At 53.8% G+C, this 21,000-nt stretch overlaps 1 protein-coding gene across 1 annotated transcript in view; it reads right to left on the bottom strand.

Annotated features, from left to right (window-relative positions):
- Positions 1-4,303: 4,303 nt before the first annotated feature.
- The window catches only part of LOC114040947 (zinc finger protein 850-like), a 155,544-nt gene continuing 138,847 nt past the window's right edge, over positions 4,304-21,000 (bottom strand). The window contains exons 9-14 of the mRNA XM_027859182.1: positions 14,062-14,201; positions 13,768-13,872; positions 12,068-12,162; positions 9,644-9,770; positions 9,200-9,292; positions 4,304-6,916 (exon numbers count right to left, since the gene is read on the bottom strand). Coding sequence (XP_027714983.1) covers positions 5,652-6,916; positions 9,200-9,292; positions 9,644-9,770; positions 12,068-12,162; positions 13,768-13,872; positions 14,062-14,201 — 1,825 coding nt within the window. The 3' untranslated portion in view covers positions 4,304-5,651. The remainder of the gene's footprint in view (positions 6,917-9,199; positions 9,293-9,643; positions 9,771-12,067; positions 12,163-13,767; positions 13,873-14,061; positions 14,202-21,000) is intronic.

Genomic DNA, 21,000 nt, shown 5'->3' with positions numbered 1-21,000 from the left:
CCTCTGGTCCATTTCACCTCCGCAGCACCTCTGGTCCATTTCACCTCTGCTGCATCTCTGGTCCATTTCACCTCTGTAGCATCTCTGGTCCATTTCACCTCTGCAGCATCTCTGGCATCTCTGGGCCAAGTTCACCTCTGCAGAATCTGGTCCATTTCATCTCCACAGCACCTCTGGCCCATTTCACCTCCTCAGCATCTCTGGCCCATTTCACCTCTGCAGCCTCTCTCCAATATGCCCCCCTTCTCTCCTCTGGTATGGCACCCACCCTGCTGCAGACCCTCATTACCTCACACCTGGCCAGTTGCCATAGCCTGCTAAATGACCACGGGCCCTAGGCCTCCCTCCATTCCTGCCAAAGGGAGCTTCCTAAAGTGCAGCCTTGGTCACCTCCCTCCCCACTCAACAAATTCCAGTGACTCCTCATGGCCTCCATGATCAAATCTGAACTCCTTTTGTTCATTGAAGCCCTTCCCACTCTAGCCCTGGGGCAAGGGATCTACTTGTATCTTCCCCTAGTCCCTGAAGAACCCCCTTCCTCAATCCTGTCCCGGGGTATCTCTCAACCCCTTTAGCGTTTGGGGATCCCCCATATAATTCTGAACAACAAGCTTGTGTTGGTTCAGTCAGTGAACCTGGTGTCTCCCTGCCACTGATGGGGAGTTCCTCAAGGGCAGGACCCAGCAAAGTGGCTTGCAACCAACAGATGCCTAATACAGACTTGTTCCATTGGGGGAAGGGGTTTCTAGAATGATTCCTATGGCTGAGAATCTCCAAGCACCTTCTAACCCTGGATTCTCATTTGGCCAATTAATAAGCACTAACTGTATGTGGGCTGGGAGCAGACACAGATCTAAACACCTTCTGACTCTAGTTTCCTCCACCCCATTAGTCGGCCAGCACTTAGTAGGCGCCTGCTGTGTGCAGAAGGAGGGGTAGGAATTTTTAAGCACCTTCCAGCTCTGGATCCTGTCAAGCAGGTGTCTACAGCGCATAGGCACTAGGAGAGATCTCTAAGCACTTTTAGGCTCTGGATTCCCCGCCCCCCACCCCCAGTTAATCAACCAGCACTTAGTAAGCTCCTGCTGTGTGCAGGAAATGCGAGGGGAGGTGGGGGGGGATTGGGGAGAGGAGAATTTCTAAGCTTCTTCCCCTTCTGGGCCCCGCCCACAGCAGTGGTTACGGCCCCGCCCAACAGGCCACGCCGGGGAGACACAGAACCCTTTTTCACCTCCCGCCCAGGCCGTTACCATGGAGACCAGGCGCAACACCTCCCCCTCCAGTAGTTGCCATGGAGACCCCCCCCCCCCCCCCGCCCTCCGCCTCCCGCTCCAGGGCCTGACTCACCCGGCAGAGCAGGACAAAAGCGTTTGTGGCTAGGCCTCGTGATGGACTGCGCCTGCGCCTCGAGATGCCCAGGGCCCACCAGACTACGAATCCCAGAAACGTCCGGGACTGGGCCTTTGTGCTTCCGGGCCAAAGGTTCACACTGGTGCTACGCACTCGATCTGGTTCTGCTTCTCTGGGAAGTGCGCCTGCGCAAGGGCCCACACTTCTCCTCGACCCAAATTGAACCTGGGGCGTCCGCAGAGGTGTGTCTCAGCGACGGGGCCCGGAGTGGGGAGAGCGGACACCCCGCGTCCGAACCTCACATTGTCGCTATCTAAAGACGGGAGCTTCTGGCCTGCCTTTCATCCTCTCGCGGGGCTCGCTGGGAAATGGAGTCCACGAATTAAACGTATTGACGGAAAGCCAGTCTGCCAGACGCGCTTCGCATTGCGCAGGCGCATTCCCCCACTTTCCCCCAGCCCAGGCCCCCAGCAGTCCCCTCTTCTGCTCCCCTGAGGAGTCTGGACTTAGAGTGCGCGAGGAGTTTCCATGGCAACGGCTGGGGAAAACATGGCAACTATGGGAGAGGAGGATCTGGATCCCTATGGCACCAGCCTGGGGAAGTCACACTCTGAGTCTCCATGACAACGGGAGGGGAGGAAGAAGAGAGGGACTCAGGGGCGGTTTGGGGGTCCCAAGTAGGAAGGTGCTTAGAGATCTGGTAGTGCTAGATCCCACCGAAGCCACCGACTCTGATGAAGGGCTTCCTGCACACACGAACTCTTGGGATGCCTCTCCACACAGCCGGATGCCCTCGGACGCATCTGTCCATGTCTGCACCTCTGGACACACCTACGTGTCCACAAACACATCTGGCAACCATCCCCAAGCCCACGTGCCCCCATCTACATGCCTCTGGGAGCTCCTGCATGCCCATGGCCACACCTGGGCGCCTGGACCCACCTGTCCACACGTACCTGTCTCTAGACACACACGTACATCCTCCCCCAACACCTCTACGTGCTCCTGTGTACCCCATGCTTGGACCCCAGGAGTGTCCAGGCAGAACGGCCTCTGAGCCGAGACTGTACGTTGGCAAAGCACTGAGTCACTCTACGCTGCCTCAGTTTCCTCCTTTGTGCGCTGACTGGGTTGGGAAGGGAAACTTCCTTTAGTGACTTAGCATCCCTTCTAGCTCTGGATCTATGACAGTATGATCAAAACAAACCGGTAAAGGAGACAGGGAGGCAGGGCATTGACTCCTGGAGGAATCAGGGAAGGCGTCGTGGAGGAGGTGGTACCTGAGGTGGGCCTCATGGGGTGCACATTCTGGGTCTGGGGAGATACAGCAGGATTAAAGATATGAAGTCTAAAGAGGTCAGGGCAAACACGGAATAGGCCAGCTGTCTTGAGAAAGAGAACGATGCCATTGGTAACTGGATGTCAGCAACACGGCATCTGTCCTGACTTGTTCCCAAAGGGTATCGCTGTCATGGTGCTGGCTACACTTTTTTGGCTTTGGCTTTCCTATGCCTCCGTGGCTTACTTACAGCCTCCCCTTCGAGCCCAGGCACAAGAGCAAGGATCCTTAGTCTACAACTGATCGACACCTCCCGTCTTCACCCTTTAGACCTCAGCTCGGCGGTCTGCCACTGACCGGGCCAGCGGTGGGAGAGCAGGGTCCTCCTGGCTAACTATGCCTGGGAGGATCTCAGGCGAGATACCCAGCAATCCCTCCCTTTGGGTCTCCAGGATTCCATGGAACCCATGTTTTTGAAGGTCTGTCCGTAAGGCCTAGGCTCTGTGAGGCCTTTGGCTGGCACCAAGGAGTGGACAGAAGTGGTCTCTAAGCTCCTTAAAGCAGCCACTCGCTGCACATTTTGGCAACGGCGGCTTCCTGCTATTGAGTTCCAGTGGCTACTGAGTGGAGAAGGCAGGGTCTTAGCCTTGCTCCCTTATGAGTTGCCTGACGTAAGATTGTCCCTCTCACAAGCCAAGTAGGGCATAACACTTGCATTGTGTAATGGAAATTGTGGACCCCAAATCCCCTGCCTTCACGTGAGTGCCCTTCAAAGACAGGCTGTGATGTCGCCAGAACTTTAGTACCAGCCACCCTGTTCGGTCTGCTTTGTTACCCAATGGACCCTCACCCATGAGGACCTAGGAACGATGCAATGATGAGGAACGATGTTTCGGCTGCTCGCTGATGACTCTGCTCATTAGGAGAGATAGCCTCCACTGGACCTCAGCAGCTGTTAATCCAGTAATGAGGGGTGGAGACTCCAAGAGGGATGGGAACAAGGCAAAATCTCCCAGGGCTTTGAGCTGAGAGCTGCATGACCGGCAGAGAAAGCTTGGGGAGATGGGGCAGACAAGATTTTTCTGCTGATTCCTGGGCAGAGACCATGGGTTTTACTGACTGGTCTTGGGGCTTGGAGTGAAAAATGATGGAAAACCAAGGCTCTCTCCTGTGGGTTCAGAACCAATGGAAGAAATCTACTGATTGCTGCCACCACATTCATTTGTTTGTAGAGGATGGTAGGTCCCATTGGAGACATTACTCACCGATGAACTAGATAACCAGGTTGAAGGTCTCATGAAAATAGCAAAGACTGAGGACTGAGTCCATTGTCAATTTGGACACGGGGACCACAATGCTCCGGAGCACTAGTCACGGACCTCATAATCCCCTGAATTAGGGTGCTGCTGCTGCTTCTGCTCCATGATGCTCTCCTCCCCAACCAGAGCAACCTCAGCCTTTGGAGGCTCAGAACAGCGTGACCCACACGGTTCTCGATTTGCCTCCTTCGGAGGGTAGGGGTGTTCAGGGAAAACTAGCACCTCTGGTGGGAGGGCTGCCCAGCCTTTTTCAGGGCAGCTTTCTACCTCTGCTGTCCACCTGATTCACCCAGCTTTCATCAGAGGCTCTAAGAAGCTGTAGCTTGTGCAGCAGCCCCACCCTGGTAAACTGTTTTGGCAGGCAGGCTAAACCAGGCTGAGGGTAACTGACAGGCCTCAAACCCATTGCTGAGTTAGTGGGGTGATCACCCCAAGCAGTGAAAACGTCCCCCCATGAAGGCGGCTGAAGCAGGAGCTGTTGAGCCTTCGAGCTAGGTTAGACATCACAGGCCCCGAGGCCATCCACTGCATCTCGGGCCATCACCCGTCATCTTGACTGTCCTGCCACTGAACCTTCCACAGCCAGGCACTAAGATGGTGTGCAGAGACTGCAGAGTTCCCTGGGGCTCAGAGGGCAGAAATGGGAGCCTGAAAGCAGGAACTCAAGATGAAGCACATTTTGAAGCCATTTAAGAAACCGGGTCCCGACTCCAAACACACTGGACTTTCCACACTTCCACAGCAGCTTCTAAGTTTTATTATCAACCCCTCTCACCCCCCCCTTTATGGGGGAAACTGAGGCCTGGGGAGGTCATGAGTTAAGATAGCAGACACATCTGTTCTAGAGGTAATGGGGAGCTCCTGAAGACTTAAGCACAGGAGCAGCAGTGTGAGACCTGTCTTAGGAAAATGACTTTGTCAGCTGTGAGACTGTGAATGGGGTGGGGGTGGGGGTGGGGAACCATAGCAGACAGACCAAAGGAGGTCTGTACTTTTCATTTCCCACCTCGCCCCCCAACCACAGTCTACATACACAGGAGACAAACACCACCAAAGGTAGCGGGGAATCACTTCCCCATCAAAGCAGTGGCCTGTGGATAACTCCTACAAAAGGGGAGCATCTCTCAAGATGGCCCTGACCACTCTCTCTGACCCCCTGCTCCCCTCTCTCACCCTACCCCCACCCACTACTTTTCTCCCCAGTGATGTGAGGTTAGAGAAAAATGGACGGAGAATAAAGAGCAAGGTGGGAAGGAGAAAAAGAAATAAAAGAGAGAAATGAGAATGCTGTTACGTGGGGAATTCTCATTCCTGGATCTCTGGCACCCAAGCCCATAAAGCCTGGGTGAAAGACCCCCGTGGCTACTTCACCTGCTCATGGAACAACTCAGTAGCAATGCCTGTCCCATTACTCCCATCCGGTCTAAAACTCTTCTCTGCTCTCCCATTAACTCTGGAGAAGAAATCTCGTTATCAGTACGGTCTAAGCACTTTTCTGGTTGGCCTGGGGAATGAAGAGGTTCATTCCCAATGGAGTATGGCAGCATGGCCCCTTCCCAGAGGAGAAACCCAGATTTGTGGACAACTCCTCATATTTCCTGTCAAACCACCATACCGACCGGATAGACTGAGGGACCCCTCTTTCCATCAGCCCCCGGGCAAATTCAGCAGGCAACCACAGGCTTCAAGTATCTAAGTAACCTTCACAGGTAGGTGTTGGTTACAGGATCATAGAAAATCTCTCCAGTGTGAATTCTCTGGTGTTGAATAAGGTGGGTACTCTGGTTGAAGGTCTTCCCACAGTCACTGCATATGTAGGGTTTCTCTCCAGTGTGAATTCTTTGATGTCGAGTAAGGTTTGGGCTCTTGTTGAAGGCTTTCCCACACTGGCTACATTCATAGGGCTTCTCTCCAGTGTGAATCCTTTGGTGCTGAGTAAGGAGTTTACTACAGTTGAAGGCCTTCCCACATTCATTACATTCATAGGGCTTCTCTCCAGTGTGAATTCTCCGATGTTCAGTAAGGGATGAGCTCACTCGGAAGGCCTTGCCACATTCATCACATTCATAGGGTTTCTTTCCAGTGTGAATTCTCTGGTGTTGAGTAAGGAGTGTGCTCCGGTTAAAGGCCTTCCCACATTCATTACATGCAAAGGGCTTCTCTCCAGTGTGAATCCTCTGGTGCTGTGTAAGGTGGGTACTCCGATTAAAAGCTTTCCCACATTCATTGCACTGATAGGGTTTTTCCCCAGTATGAGTCCTCCAATGCTCAGTAAGGGATGAGCTCACCCTGAAGGCTTTCCCACATTCATTGCATTCAAAGGGTTTTTCTTCATTATGGATTCTCCGATGCTGCCTGAGGTGTGAAGTCTGGTTGAAGGCTTTGCCACAATCACTACATTCATAGGGCTTGTCTCCAGTGTGAACTCTCAGGTGTTTGGAAAGAAGTGCGCTTTGGCTAAAGGCTTTCCCACATTCTTTACATTTGTAGGGTTTCCCTCTGGGATGGCTTCTGGGAGGGTCCACTCCAAGTGAGTCATGCAGAAGGTCTTCCCTACATTCATTGTACTTGTCAGGTTTCTTCTCCGCACAGATGATCTGATGTTCGATCAAGTGAGAAAGCTGCTTGAAGCTTTTCCCACTCACATCGCATTTATGGGCCCTCTCTCCCGCCAAGGACAGATTCTGGTGTAGAATCAGCAGGGGCCTCAGACTGATGCTTTTCTCACATTCATCCCATTCAGAGCCTGCATCCCCAGATTGGATTGGCTTACTGGTGACAATCCTCTGCCTCCACTGTCTCTCCTGCTGCTCTTCTAACTGTCCACCACATGTCCAGGTTTTCCCCAAACTGGGGTTCCAAGGACCATCCTGGGCCAATCTTGTCATCATCATACCATGCGTTATTCCTCCTTCAGAAATATCCCAACCTGGGGTTGACTCTGTGGTTTCAGGTCTAGTCTTCCAGTCTGAAATCAATTGAAAACAAAATTAATATTACCAGATCTGACCATGTCACCCTCCCTGCTAGCACCAGGGTCAAATATAACCTCTCCTATCCAGCATGGAAGGGTCTTCTGACTTCTCCGGTCTCTGTCTCTGTCTACCTTGCTCTTCCCAATCCATGGTCCGGCCATATCAGTCTACAGGTCATCTTTTCTCCAGCTCTGCATCTTCCTGACGCATGGAATGCTCTCCCTCGTCTCTTCAACCACTTAGAATCCCTGGCTTCATTCGGGACTCAGCCCATGGAGCCCCTGCAGAGCCCAGAAGGACTCTCGGTCCTCCCACCCAACGTTATCATGCCTCGTATGGAGAAACATTCCTGTTTTCTGACAGAATGTAAGCATACTGAAAACAGATCTGGATTCATTTCTGCCTTAGTATGCCAAGTGCCTAGCACATAACAGGCCGTTAATAAAAGGAAATGATGGCCCACTGGACGACTGACCCTGGGCTGGCATCTATGGCAATGAGGATCAGAGGTAGGAGATGGTCGCCACATCTCTAAGGAATGACCATCTGTGTACAGATGCGATCACCCTAGAACCCAGGCTCCCTGTGGGCGAGGACTGTCTGTCTGTTTAATCAATGCTGGCTGAATAGGACTCGGAAAACTAGCCAATAGGATCTTGGGAAGTATGAAAAAGGTGGATAGAAAAGGGGTGATGCATCTTTCCAGCCTCAGAGAGTGAAGACAAGTGAGGAAGGATCAGGATGAGGTAAAAGAGCCTATGGCTGGAAGGAGCCTCTGAATCAACCTTGGATACAAGCCTCTCAACTCACAGCTGACACAGCTGAGGCTCAGAGATGGGAATCACCCAAGGTCACACAGAAGGTAGAGAAGGGATTCAAACGGAGGCCCTGTGGCCCCAGATCCACCAGAAGGGGGAGGAGGTGCCAAGAAGGGATGGAGGAGAAGGGGGATCCAGGAGATTCTTGTAGGGACAGCACGCCCCCCACCCAGATGGTTGTGGCAGGCAGCTAACAAGGCTCCCACCCTGCAGCCTCTTTCCCCTTTCTGGGCTCTTTGGGTAAGAAATCCCCCCATCAGCACAGAGCCCAGATCGGACTCCATGATCCCACTACCTTGTCGAAGCGTGAATCCAGGACATCGGGCTCTCTGATGGGCCTTGGCCTGCTCAGATTCCCTCCCAGGTGTCTCCCAGCTTCAGCACTTTGAGATTGTTATAGGGAAAGAGGGAATGATGGGAGTCCCAGAGGGAAGTGATGAGAGGAAAGCTGCACATCATATGACATGCCTTGATGTGTGTGCCGAAAGGGAGAAGACAGGGACAGCTAGGTGACACAGTGGATAGAGCACCGGCCCTGAAGTCAGCAGTACCTGAGTTCAAATCCGGCCTCAGACCAAACACTTGACACTTACTAGCTGTGTGACCCTGGGCAAGTCACTTAACCCCAATTGCCTAAAACAAAAAAAAAAAAAGGGAGAAGACAGAAGAAGCCCCTGGGATGCAAAGGCTACCGGCCGTCCAGGAAAGGGGAAAAAGGGAAGCCGCCCTGGGGGAGGGGGACGCCCTGAGTAGTTCAGATTGAAAAGGACTCCAAGGACAGCTGGACAGGCACCAGGAGAGCCACAGAACACCCGGGACTACCAGGGTCTGGGCTACCCTCTGAAGCCCCTCTGCCCAGGGAAAGGAGACGGTCACAGCCAGGTCAACACCAGAGCAGGAGGCAGAACACAGACAGAAAGCCGAGCGCCTCCTCATGGCCTCTTGTGCCTGCTGTGTGAGTGTGCGCCTGCCTCATGTGGAAAGGGCAGGAAGAGGCAGAACACACGGCCTCCGAGCTCTTCGCCCAGAAAATGAAGAGGACCGCTGGGGAGCTGATGCCCAAGCACAGGGGGAGCCCCAGGGGGCCTGACGCCAGCCAGAAAACGGAAGCCACTCGTTCCAGGCCGTGAAGGTTTCAAGGAAAGGCAGGGTCCCTGCAGAGGAGCTGGGCGCTCCACCCCTGCCTGGGCAAAGGCGGGAGGGCCAGCCAATCCCCCTCCCCTTCCCCGGGCCCCAGGCTTCCCATCTGTACGATGAGAAGTGGACCTGTGGGCCTCTGAGGCCAGATGAACATCATGTACTGAAGGGGCGCTGGTTCTCAGAGACCTGGCCTTGAACACGGGCTTTCTCACCCGGGGGCAGCCTAGGAGAAGTGGCTGGGCCAGGGGCGGGCCACAGAGGGGCCAGGGGAGTGAGAGCCGGGGCTGCCCCGAGACCCCCACCCACCCACCCACGCACCTGGATGGGGGCCACTCGGGACCTCTCCCTCCGCCATCCACGGCTCTTCTTGCTCTAGGTGGGAGATGGCAGCCGGTTTGGGAATGGAAAGCCCTATTCATAGGGAGAGAGAGAAGCTGCAACGTGTGCCAGAGACTGAGAGCCGCCCCAAGCTCAGGCCCAGCCCCTCCATGGCACTGCCCAGGACCAGGACAGCCGTGGGGACAGACCCCTCTTACAGGCCTCATCCAAGCTCCCCATTCTATGGATGAAGAAACAGACCCAGAGAAGAGAATGAATCCAATGAAGGCTGTCAGGAGCCCACAGGGGCTTCACGGACCTCTCCTAGGGCTCTGAGCTTTCAGCTCCCAGAGACCCCAACCCTGGCTCCCTCCTTCTCTCTACCCCCTCCCTCCCGGCAGATACTGAATTAAGGGAGGGGGGATGCAGGGGAAGCTGCCTTACCCAGGGAGATCAGGTTCCGGTAGGTCTCCAGCATCACGTCCCGGTACAGCTGCCTCTGAGAGGGGCCCAGCCGCCCCCACTCCTCAGGGGTGAAGTCCACGGCCACGTCCCTGAAGGTCACGGGTTCCTGAAACACAGAGCACATGCCTGCTGGCCCAGGAACAGAAGGACAGAGGCCCCCAGGGGATCTGGACAGGGCCTGGCTGGGCTGGGGACCCAGGGCTTTTACCAAGGGTCTCCTGGGGAGGGGAGTGGGGTCCAGATGCAGGACACACCAGAGTCTCTGCCTCGAGGGGCTGATGGTCATCGTGGGGAAGGGGAGATTCAGCTGTGGCAAAGACCAGACCAGGCCGGACACCCAGACCATGGAGGCCACACGGTGCCACGGGCCGGGCACTGGACATTCAGTCACAAGACCCTGTTATTCACCTGGGCTCTGCCAGCTACTACTTGTGTGACCTGGGGTCAATCCCTGGCCCTCTCTGTGCCTCAGTTTCCTCCAAGGCTCCTGTGCTCCTGGCTTCTGTTCTGAGTTGGACTGGCAGGACCCAGGTTGCCTCCCCTCCTGGCTGTGTGGGCCCGGGCCGCTCACCTGCCCTTGTGGGGCTCCCCTCCCCTCCCACTGGGCACTGGGGGGATGAACTGCCATGCTGCCTTCCTCCCCTGACCCTGGGTACTGGGAGGAACAGTCATTTAAGTGACCTGACTGCAGAGAGGAAGAAAAGGGAAAAGAGAAGATGAAGTCATCAACTGCAGACAGACGGCCTTCCCAAGGAGTTTAGCACAAAAGGCAGAAGAGACACAGGAAGACAGTTAGTGGAGACAGGAGGGTCAACAGAGGGTTTCTGCAGGATGGGGGAGACGCGGGCATGTCTGCAGGCCAGGAGAGAGGGAGAGATCAGAGAGAAGGGCGGGGCACGGGGGTGACAGAGGGGGCGATCTGCTGGAGGAGACGGGATGGAAGGGGGCCACCGAGCAGGTGGAGGGGTCGGCCCCGCCTCATCATGGGAGGAGAGGGGCAGAAGGCACTGGGGGATGGGAGCAGAGGGAGCTCCTGGTGAATGGTTCGACTTAGGAGGCAGGGTCTGGGCTGGGGGGGGGGGAGGAAAAGCTACAGGAGGTTTGAGGAGGCTTGAGAAGGTTTGGGAGAGGGAGCTGATGAGGGAGGGAGCAGGAGGGCCCAGTGGAGGGGGGAGTCAGAGCCTGGTTTTCTCCACCTTCATTCACCATCGTGTGTATGTGTGAAGGAGATGAATGGTAGGAGTGAGTCAAGGCTGAGGCTTGGGAGGCATGGGGGGATACAATAAAAGGTAGAGAGATTCACAAGAGGAGGACAGTGAAACTGAGCTGGTTTCCCGAGGGGTCCAGATGGGGAGAAGAGAGGGGGTGGCTGGTACAGGGGAGAAGGCTGAGGGGTCAGGGAGGGCAGGGTTATGTAAGGGGAGCCAGAGGGAGAGGGGGAAAGTCAGTAGATCGTGGTCGGATAAGGGGATTCCAGAATTCTAGACCACACAGGTGAGTAACCACGGAGGTGCCACATTTGTGGGGGATGCAAAGGTCCAGCGTGTGGCCATCTTTGTGTATGCCCAAGGGGGGTGGAGGCGAGCAGGGTGAGGAATTGAGAGGTTTGGGTGTCTGAGGGAGAGTCAGTGTCTATGTGGAAGTCCCCGGGTAGGACAGCAGGAGTTGGGGGGTAGAAGTCTGTGAGCTGGTACCGAGCTCCTGGAGGGAGGAAAGGGTGCGTCCTGTGGGACCCTGGCCCCTGACCGGGTGGTAGGTGTGACCAGCGCAGACCTCGGAGGAGGCGAGGTCGCTGAGTGGTGAGGAAGGGGGAGAAGCCAGAAGTGACTATGTGGAGCAGGGAGGGTTCCAGCTCCCTCGCCAAGGGAAGGGGCAGCCAGGGAGGCTGGGCAGCCACATCTCAGGGAGGGAGGAGAGGTGGGAAGGCGAGGTTTAAGGGTCAGGAGCCTTGGCAGCACAGCACCAAGGCTAGTCCATGAGCAGGGCAGGCTCCTCCCTTGTGCCTGATCCTACAGAAGATGTGTAAATGACCACCTCGGAGCCTTTGCCATGTGGTTCTCCCTGCCAGGAGTGCCACCCTCAGACCCCTGAAAAGCTCCAAACCCTGCCCATCCATCACACGCCTCCTCCTCCGGGGAGCCTTCCCTGGCCTGAACACATGGACAGCCACAGGTCCTCACATCATAGTTTCTGGTCTCTCCAAGAGAACCACAGGCCCTTCCCTCCTCCAATGGCGAGCAGTGAGGGAGGGGGCAGCAGGGGGCTGTGGGGCCTGTCCCTCAAGACGTCCACCCTCTGGAGGGGCTCGGTGTCCTGGGGAGCAGCCGGGGAAGCAGGGACCGCTGTGGGCATGAGGAGGGGCCCTGATACCTGTCCACGTTCAGGAAGGAAACCCCAGCTCACCTTGGAAGTGTCCGCCGGGGGCCCAGTGGGGGCCATGCCTTCATCCACCTCGTCCCCTAGGGTTTGGGTGCGGGCTGCGCCCTCGGAGGGCAGACCTGGGGAGGACAAAGGGGTGGTGAGGGAGAGCAGCCCCAGACCCCTCTGGGAGGAGGGAGCAGGGAGGGCGACAGATGTGGACAAGACATCCCAGGACGGGCAGAGAGAGGGCAGCCAGCAGGCCAACAAAGTGGCCATTTTACAGGTGGGGAAACTGAGGCTCAGGGGGAGCAAATGACAGCCCAGGTCACAGAGCCGGTGGGGTCGTAGGCGCCATGGCTGACTCCAAGACTTGGCCCTTTCTATGACTTCACGGGGCCCCCCAGATGGGGGTGGGGGTCAGGGCACCAGAACCAGGGGAGCCCCCCATTCTCCAGAGCCCGTGCTCCTCCTCTGCCCCTAGGCTGGCTTCTCCCCAGCCCCCTCCCTTCCCATCCTGACAGATTCTGTGGGATCAAAGGACCTCCTCTTACAGCAGGGGAAACTGAGGCTCAGGCAAGGGAAATGACGTGTCCAAGGTGGCAGGGCTGGGACTCAAACCCAGGGCCCCTGACTCCAAATCCCCTTCTCACCTCCCTCCTCAAGCATCCGGGCCACCAGGGCTAAGCCGTCCTCAGTGGGGATTCCCTGGGGCCCGGCAGATCTCCCCTGCAGTCCCAGGGCAGGCCTCGGGGACCGTCCCTTCCAGGGTGGCTGCTGTGGGCAGGAGGGGGATGTCAGCAGGAGGAAGCAGCCCAGCGGCCCCAAAGAGCCCCACCCCCACAGCAGCCCAGGGAGCTCACCCAGCCCCCAGGCCCCCAGAAAATGGGGCCAGAAAAAAATCTATCCAGGATCCCCACTGGGCACAGGAAAGGGGGGAGGGGCTACTGCCTCACCCAGTGTCCTTAGGGGGCCCTGCTGGGGTCCCAGAGTCACCGGGTTGGGCTCACTTCCTGGTGTGTGACCCTGGCCAGGCCTCTGGGCTTCCCTGGGCCTCAGTTTCCCCACCTGTCCATGGGGGGGAGGGGCAGTGGGTGGGGTCACTTCTGGTATGTGACCCTGGCCAGGCCTCTGGGCTTCCCTGGGCCTCAGTTTCCCCACCTGTCCATAGGAGGCCCAGCTCTGAGGAGGGGAGGGGCAGCGGGTGGGGTCACTTCTGGTATGTGACCCTGGCCAGGCCTCTGGGCTTCCCTGGGCCTCAGTTTCCCCACCTGTCCATGGGGGGGAGGGGCAGTGGGTGGGTTCGCTTCCTGGTATGTGACCCTGGCCAGGCCTCTGGGCTTCCCTGGGCCTCAGTTTCCCCACCTGTCCATAGGAGGCCCAGCTCTGAGGAGGGGAGGGGCAGCGGGTGGGGTCGCTTCCTGGTATGTGACCCTGGCCAGGCCTCAGGGCTTCCCTGGGCCTCAGTTTCCCCACCTGTCCGTGGGAGAGAACCCGGGGAGGGGGGGGCCAAGTCTCCAGGGGAAATCTGACGACTCGGCCGTCATCTGACCCCGCCCCTTCCCTGGCCCGAGGACCCAGCAACAGATGATGTCACAGGCCCCGCCTCTTCTTCCTCCCGTCGACCTTTCCCTCCCCCACCCTACCCTTCCCCCCGGGACCCCGCCCCTTCCCGTGTCGGGGCGCATAACGACTCGCCGGGAGGAGTCGGGGGACTCGGACGCTGGGGGTCCGCACCTACAGACCTCGATGACGCTCCCCCGGGGCGCGGGGAAGAAGCGGCGGAAACACCACCGCCGAGCGGGCGGACTCGGCCTGCAATGGTGGATGCGGCAGCGCGCATGTCCAACCTTGGGGCTCTCAGTGCGCCTGCGCGCCTTCCATCGCCGGACTACACATCCCAGAATGCCTCGGAAAGCGTCTTCAGGCACCCACCCCCTCCGCTTCCTTCCAGAACAGACAATAGAGAATTCTGAGAGAGGGCTACCTTCAGGCTCCATCGTGCGTGTCCATAGGGATGTCTCCAGCCAGTCCTCAGCCAATCAGTGGCCATCGTTCCCGCCCCGCCCCCCCTTCACTCTCCCGGCTGAGGGAGACGGCAACCGTTTGAGGGATTCCGACCCCGCCTTCCCCAGACCGTGGTCCAGGATTGGCGGAACTGGGCACGTGCTTACGAGTCCTGCGTCCAATCCCATGGGGTTACACAGGTGGAGGGAGTGGCCTGGGAGGAGCGCTTAGAGATCCTGAACCAGGAGGAAATGCTTGGAGATTCTCTGGTGACACAACTTAGTCAATCGATCGCCAAGCGTTTATTTAGCGTCTACTGTGAACTGAGATATCACCTCCAGAAAATGGGAACACAGCCCTCCCGGGGCACACAGGCGCTTTCAGGGGTGGAGGAAGGGTCCTTGGAGAAGGGGAGGGGCGTGGAGGTTAAAGCTCCCCCCACCGCCCCGCCCTCTGGCCCTCTTGTTTCCCACCTCTGAGCCTTTGCACAGGCTGTGCTCCCGAATTCCTGGAGCTCCTGCCTGTCTACACAGGTCCTGCTGCATACCTTAGCTTCCTCATGCTTTTTAAATTGCCTAGTTTTTAACCATTTTCCATCCCCCTTAATGCTAGAGCCAGTCTGAGATGTCTGAGGGTCAGCAGAGAGGGTATCGTCCACTGGACCCGTGGATGGCCGGTCGAGCAGAGCAGGCTGGAGTCAGGTGGCTTTCAAGCGCAGTCCTGCTTCCCAGCAAGGGGCTCACTGGCCTATGGCAGGGGCCGGGTTTTTAGGCTGAAAAGCCCAGGTGCTCTCGGGTCTGTGTGACAGCCTCTAAGTCCTCGGGGTCACGCAGCCTTGAGGCTGTTCATTGGGGGACAGAACCAGGGGCGGTGTGGCCGAGAGCAGCGCTTGGCACCTGACCCAGTTCACTTGGTGGTGACATGGTGGCGCTGTTAGCATGTCAGGGAGTCTGGCTGATCACGTGACCGCAACCTCAGCTTCCGACTCGGGGTCCCCTGGAAAGCAGGGGAGCTCCAGCCAATCCAAACAGGACCCTCGCTACACATGTCCCACCCACGGACAGAGGTGTTGGCAGCTCTCAATGCCCTCCCTCACTTAAATCCGACTCACTGGCATGTCATAGCATCACCTTTCTGATGCCTGGTCAAGCAGCAGCAGCAGCAGCAGATCTCAATAACTCCACAGTACACTAGAAAATCATTCACATAGAGAAGATAATTGAATCCCATGGGAGCTGACGAGATCACCAAATGAAATAAAATAGAAGAGAAAGGGGCCCAGGACAGAACCCAGTGGGACACCCACAGTCAGTGGGCAGGACCCGGATGAAGGTAGGAGAAAAAGCAGGAGAGAAGGGTGGCCCAAAAAGCTAAAAGACAAGAAAAGAACAAGTGTAAGAGAAAACTGAGGCAGACTTGCTCTCTAGGGAATTTAGATCTCTCTTTCCCCTTGAGGACATAAAGGTCAGTTTTGCAAGATCCAAACCCCCCTGTTCCCTAAAGGGAAGAAAACCAGAGGAAGATGATGCCTGTGAAATTAAAGAAGGTCTTTATTAAGCAGGGAAATAAGACATGCACATGGAAGCAGGCGGCCAATGTTCAATAGCCCAACTAAGCAGGGAATTGGGGGAAAAGGCTGGAATTAGGCTGGTCCCAAGAAGCAATGGGGCAGAGAGGGGAGGACGAGATCCAGGAAATGGGGGAGTGAGGAATTCCAGGTGTCAGAGCCATCGCCTTTTGATACTCAAAACAGAAGACATTTTGGGGAGATAAGCAATCCTGGACAGTTCAAGGCTCGAGTGTAAACAATAAAATAAGAGGATGGCTCCAAAAAACATAAAAATGGGATGTTTCTAAGAGTTCCACAAATAGCAATTAGGGGAATCTCTGAAGATAAGGACGTCGTTTAAAAGTCTATAAATCAGCAAATGGCCCAGGGTCTGCTCCAAGGCTGGTATGAGCTTAATTGGCTTCAGAGTTGCTGATTTTCTGCACGTCCAGCTGGGTTTATTTATTCTCGGTCACTGCAAAGGATCGTTGGTATGCCGAGCCAATCTCTATCTTAGTTAATACAGTCAGTCCTCATACCGCTCTTCTTGGTGACCTGGATAATTGGGGAGCTCATGCAAATTGCGGTAGTATATTCACTGACAAATTCACTTGTGCAAGAGTGATGGACTGTTCAAAGCCTGCAGAGGCCACAAGAAGGGTGAGGCTTGAGATAAGGTTGGTAGGCTTTCCAATTAAGAGATCACTGGTAACTTTGGAAAGAGGAGTTTCAGGTGAATGACGGGTGAGAGGAGCAGCGAGTGTTGACAAGAGTTTGGCTGAGAACAGGAGAAGAGATCTCAGATGATCGTTTCAAGGATGGCAGGAACTAGAAATGAGCAAGAGGAAGTATATGCTCGAGCAGGGTGGGCTGTGGTCACCGTTGTGCTTTCCAAAGGGCAGCTTGGCAGCTTTGTGGCGCACGGACTGCGGAGTACAGTGGAGGCAGGAGAGTGATCATGAAGGTTTGCTCGCTGGGGCGGGGAGTCACATGTGGCCTCAAGCTTCACAGAACAAGATTCAGTCATAGGGCCACACTTGAGGACCTAGAGGGCCACATGTGGCCTCGAGGCTGCAGGTTCCCCAACCCTGCTCTACAGTCATGTCTATAGAAGTGGAAAGGGGTGAATATCAGATGTGAATGTAGGACGGAAAAGATTTGGAAACTCAATATTGAGGGTAAAGGGCAAGATTCAAGGACCCCAAGGCAAAAAATAGTCCCTGTCCTCAAGGAGCTTACAGTCTAACGGGGGGGGGGGAACAACACACACCCAGACAGGCTAACTAATTAGGCTAATAACCAATAAATCGATAATCGGTGATTTCAGTAACCAAAGATGCCAAGGGAACCTTCTGACAGGAAACTCATTCCCCTCAAAAGGGAAACTCGATCCTGATTGGCAGACATCTAATGAGGAGGTGGGCTAAACGTCTTCAGCTCCTCCTGATCATGAGACTCAGCAGCCTCCAGGCACATGGGCAGGGGAAGCCTGTCTGTCTAGACATCTCTAGCTAGTTTTCTCCTTCATCATCTGGATTACCCTAAACTCTAATGGAGGGGATCAAGGACAGAGGGTTCCTCCTCCAGGCGAAGGTTTGCCCAGACTGGATTCTGTTTCCATTCTAAACAGAAATTAGGTCTCCCAGTTTGGTGGCATCCAGCCCCATCTAGTTAATGAGCACGTGCCATGGGGGCTAGATGGAATGTCATCCCTCAGTCTTACCCTTCAGAGACTGACTGACCTTTCCAGGAGTTGGGTCTTAACAGAAATAGTAGGGAGAGGGTGGATCGCAAATTAATAATTAGTTATTAATAGAATACTATATCAATTTCTCTTTTTACTTAACTATTTGCCTTAGTTTCCTCATCTGTAAAATGAGCGAAGAAACCAGTATCTTTGCCAAGAAAACCCCAAAAGGGGTCACGAAGAGTAGGACATGCGAAATGACCGAACCACATGTGCCAGGTCCTGTGCTAAGCACGAGGGAAGACTACCCAGTGCTGTGGCATGGTGAAGAGGTGGGCAACTGGGCAGGAAATGAAGAAGTGACTGAAGGGGTGCTTTCCTCAAATGGAGGTTCTCCATTACCTCCAATCAGAGGGAGGGATAAGGCCCGAGTGGAGGTTGTAAGCCTGGGTGGGGAACTGGAATGATGGTGGTGCCCTCAGTGGAAATTGGGAGTTGGGAGACGGGAGTTCTCTTTTGGACGTGTAGGTGGAGACATCCAGCCTCACTGGAGCTCAGGAGATAGGTTGATTTGGGTGGCACCTGCTTACAGATGATGCTTGAACCCCGGGGAACTGCTGAGAAGTGAGAAGAGGACCCCGCACCGAACCCCAAAGGCACAATAAGGGGGTGGCATCAGGAAGGAAGGAAACAACTATTAAGGGCTTACTATGTGCCAGGCACTGTGCTGAATGTTCTACAATTATCATTTAATACCCACAACAACCCTCTGAGGCAGGTGCTATTATCACCTCCATTTTACAGTTGAGCAAACAGAGGCAGGCAGAAGTTAAGTGGCTTGCCCAAGGTTAAACTGCTAGTGTCTCAGGTAGCATTTGAATTCCAGTCTTCCTGACTTCAGGCACAGTGCCCTATTCATTGCAATCAAGAGATAACCTGTGTTCTTGAGTAGAGCAGTCTCAGTGGTGGAGAAGGATGCCAGACTAAGAACTGAAGAATTGAGAGAGCAGGAAGGGGAAAGAACGACATAAACCAGGGGCGGGGCCCTCTGGGCGCTCATGCGGGGCCTTTGGAATCCAAACTGCGCAGAGCACATCACCTTAATGGGACCTGGTCAAAGGGCTGCACCCAAGGACCCGGCAGGCCACAGGCTCCCCACCTGGTCCAAACCCTCTTCCACAGAGCTGCCAAAATGCTAGGGCGCAAGCGCTTGTCTGACCGCATTCCTTTGCTAAAGGAGCCACCAGTGGCTCCCTATTGTGCCTGGGATAAAAAGTGGATTCCTCTGCTCAGCTTTCAAGGCTCCGCACAACTTAAAGGCTGGGCCACCTCCTACACATCACTCCACATACGGTGGGGCCAAGCTCAATCAGCCTGCTCGCTGGTTCTCACACAACATTTCTTTCTATCTCCCACCTTCCAGGAAGGCTCTTTCTCAGAATCCCTTATTTCCTTTAAACCTCAGCCTAAGTACTTCCCAGGTGAGGCCATTTCTAATCCTTCCACTGGACACTGACTTCCTCCCCAATAAAGGGTAAAGCTTTGTGAAGTCTGGGGTGGCCTCGTTTTTGTCCACGTATCCTGGATGCTGAGGACACGTGATTAGTAAGTGCTTGCCGAGCGAATGTATGTAGAGAACTTCTTCAAGGAGTTTCTGAGTTTGGCAGAAGAGATACAGGACAACAGCTTGAGAGGATGATAAGGTCAAGTAATGAGAGAAATCCTGATGTGTCTGTAGGTAGCAGGGATAGGCCCAGTAAGCAGCAAGTTTAGAATCAGGAAGAGAAGGAGCACTTCATCATTGGAGGGCCATTAACAAGCCGACAGATGTTTAGTTAAGGGTGACCAGAAGATAAATGGAGCTGAAGAACCACGCCATTCCTTAATGACTTAACAAAACTGGAGATACTAAAGCAATGTCAATAATATAACTACTACGTGTGTGTGTGTGTGTGTTTATATATAGATAGATATAGATACATATAAATATATATATAGGGGGGGAGATTAATATTAGGAAAGTATAAGAATTGCCTAAAAAAAAAACCAAAACAGAATTTGTTTCATTAACTAGAATTGATAGTTGGAATCAATAAAAATGAAGATTTCGCCCTTTCCGGGAAGCATGACAGAAGGCAAAAGTCATAACAATAAATGTAAATGGTCTGAATTTCTGCATTAGATGAATGGAATTAAGCAAAACATATCATTATGTTGCTTACTGGAAATCCATTTAATGCGAAGGAAGAAACTCTACATGGGTACCAATGGATGTCAGTATTCCCTCAAAGGATACAGACCACAAGCCACACCCAGTCAATATTCTCCAGTAGTTTTCCCAAAGGGTGGGGAGGATGCAATGACCACAGCTCTGCTGGGCTTATATCTCTCCTGTCTGATATTGACGGTTACAGGGTCATTGATCATGGTCATCTCTACTGTTTCATCTTTTAAGAGAATTTATATGATTTTTGAGACATACCTCAAAGATACATTGGAGAAAAGTCTTTAAGGCAGTATTTTGCTCTCCTAACCCAAATGACTCTCTTTAGTCATCAAAAATAAGCATGGAGAACCTTGTATTTGCTAATCTTTTAGTCAGAGGTGTGATGGTAAAAATGTGGTCTATTGTGGAGTATGACTTATGATAGCTTACCTTCTCCCTTCTGATACTCAAACAAAGAATAGCCTTACTGAGTACATGAATTATTCTTATAAATTTTTTACATAATAGGAAAATAGGTATAATGGGACAGTAGTAATTGATGCTGTCTTGGTCACCATTTTTCAGGATTAAGCCCATGAGTTTTTTTGACTTTGATATTTCTGATGTAGAGGTCTGAGAATTCTGTGGAGTCTACACTCATTCTTAATCCCTGAACCATACTTCCCAACATTTTTCTTCATCCTTGCCTATCCCCACTTTTGTACTCAAGGCACTGGGTATCTAAAGAACACGCTGACTTAATTTGGAGGATCTTATTGAGGTCTTGTAGAATTTTTCTGCCTCTTCATCCTCTGCAATTAGGGACAGCTAGGTGGTGCAGTAGACACAGCACGGGCCCTAGAGTCAGGAGGACCCCAGTTCAAATCTGGTCTCAGACACTTGATACTTACTAGCTGTGTGACCCTGGGCAAGTTACTTAACCCCATTGCCTAGCCCCTTCCCCCCCCCAAAAAAATCCTCTGCAATTGATATTGGTACCTAAGTTGAAATTAATTTCATGATGGTCTTTTTTGAAAATACTTATCATTAGCACAGAAATAGGAAAAATCCAAATATCTCATGAAATGATATTCTTGGTGCCTTCAGATACATGGAAAAATCCAATTTTGCTAAATTCTACATTTCCCTCTCTAAAGAGAACCTGTGAGCCATCCTTCTCCTTGGCTGCACCTTCCTTTTATCTTTTGGTTTCATATCTGTAGCAAGAATGTCCAAACCAACACCACTAAATTCTTCCACTGGTGTGTCCACTTCTCGCTCACTAGAAAAAGATCTCACACGACAGCCAAATGAAAACTTAAAGACAGCCTCAAAACTCTGGTGCTCAGGACCCTCAATCCCCCTTTTCGACAGTCACCACTATCTCAGAATCCAAAGCCATACAGGCCTAGGGGCCAGTTTATATTCTGCTTTATTAGGTTCACATAGGCTGCCATGGCCAAAGAGATTATCACCAAGTGGCCAGCTTAATGGTGAAACGGCTCTAGATGCTTAGGCTGGTTATTGGC

This window comes from Vombatus ursinus, unplaced genomic scaffold (genome assembly GCF_900497805.2).
Source record: "Vombatus ursinus unplaced genomic scaffold, bare-nosed wombat genome assembly UNPS02014159.1, whole genome shotgun sequence".
Lineage (NCBI taxonomy): Eukaryota > Metazoa > Chordata > Mammalia > Diprotodontia > Vombatidae > Vombatus > Vombatus ursinus.
This window is presented reverse-complemented; position numbering and strand designations above follow the sequence as displayed.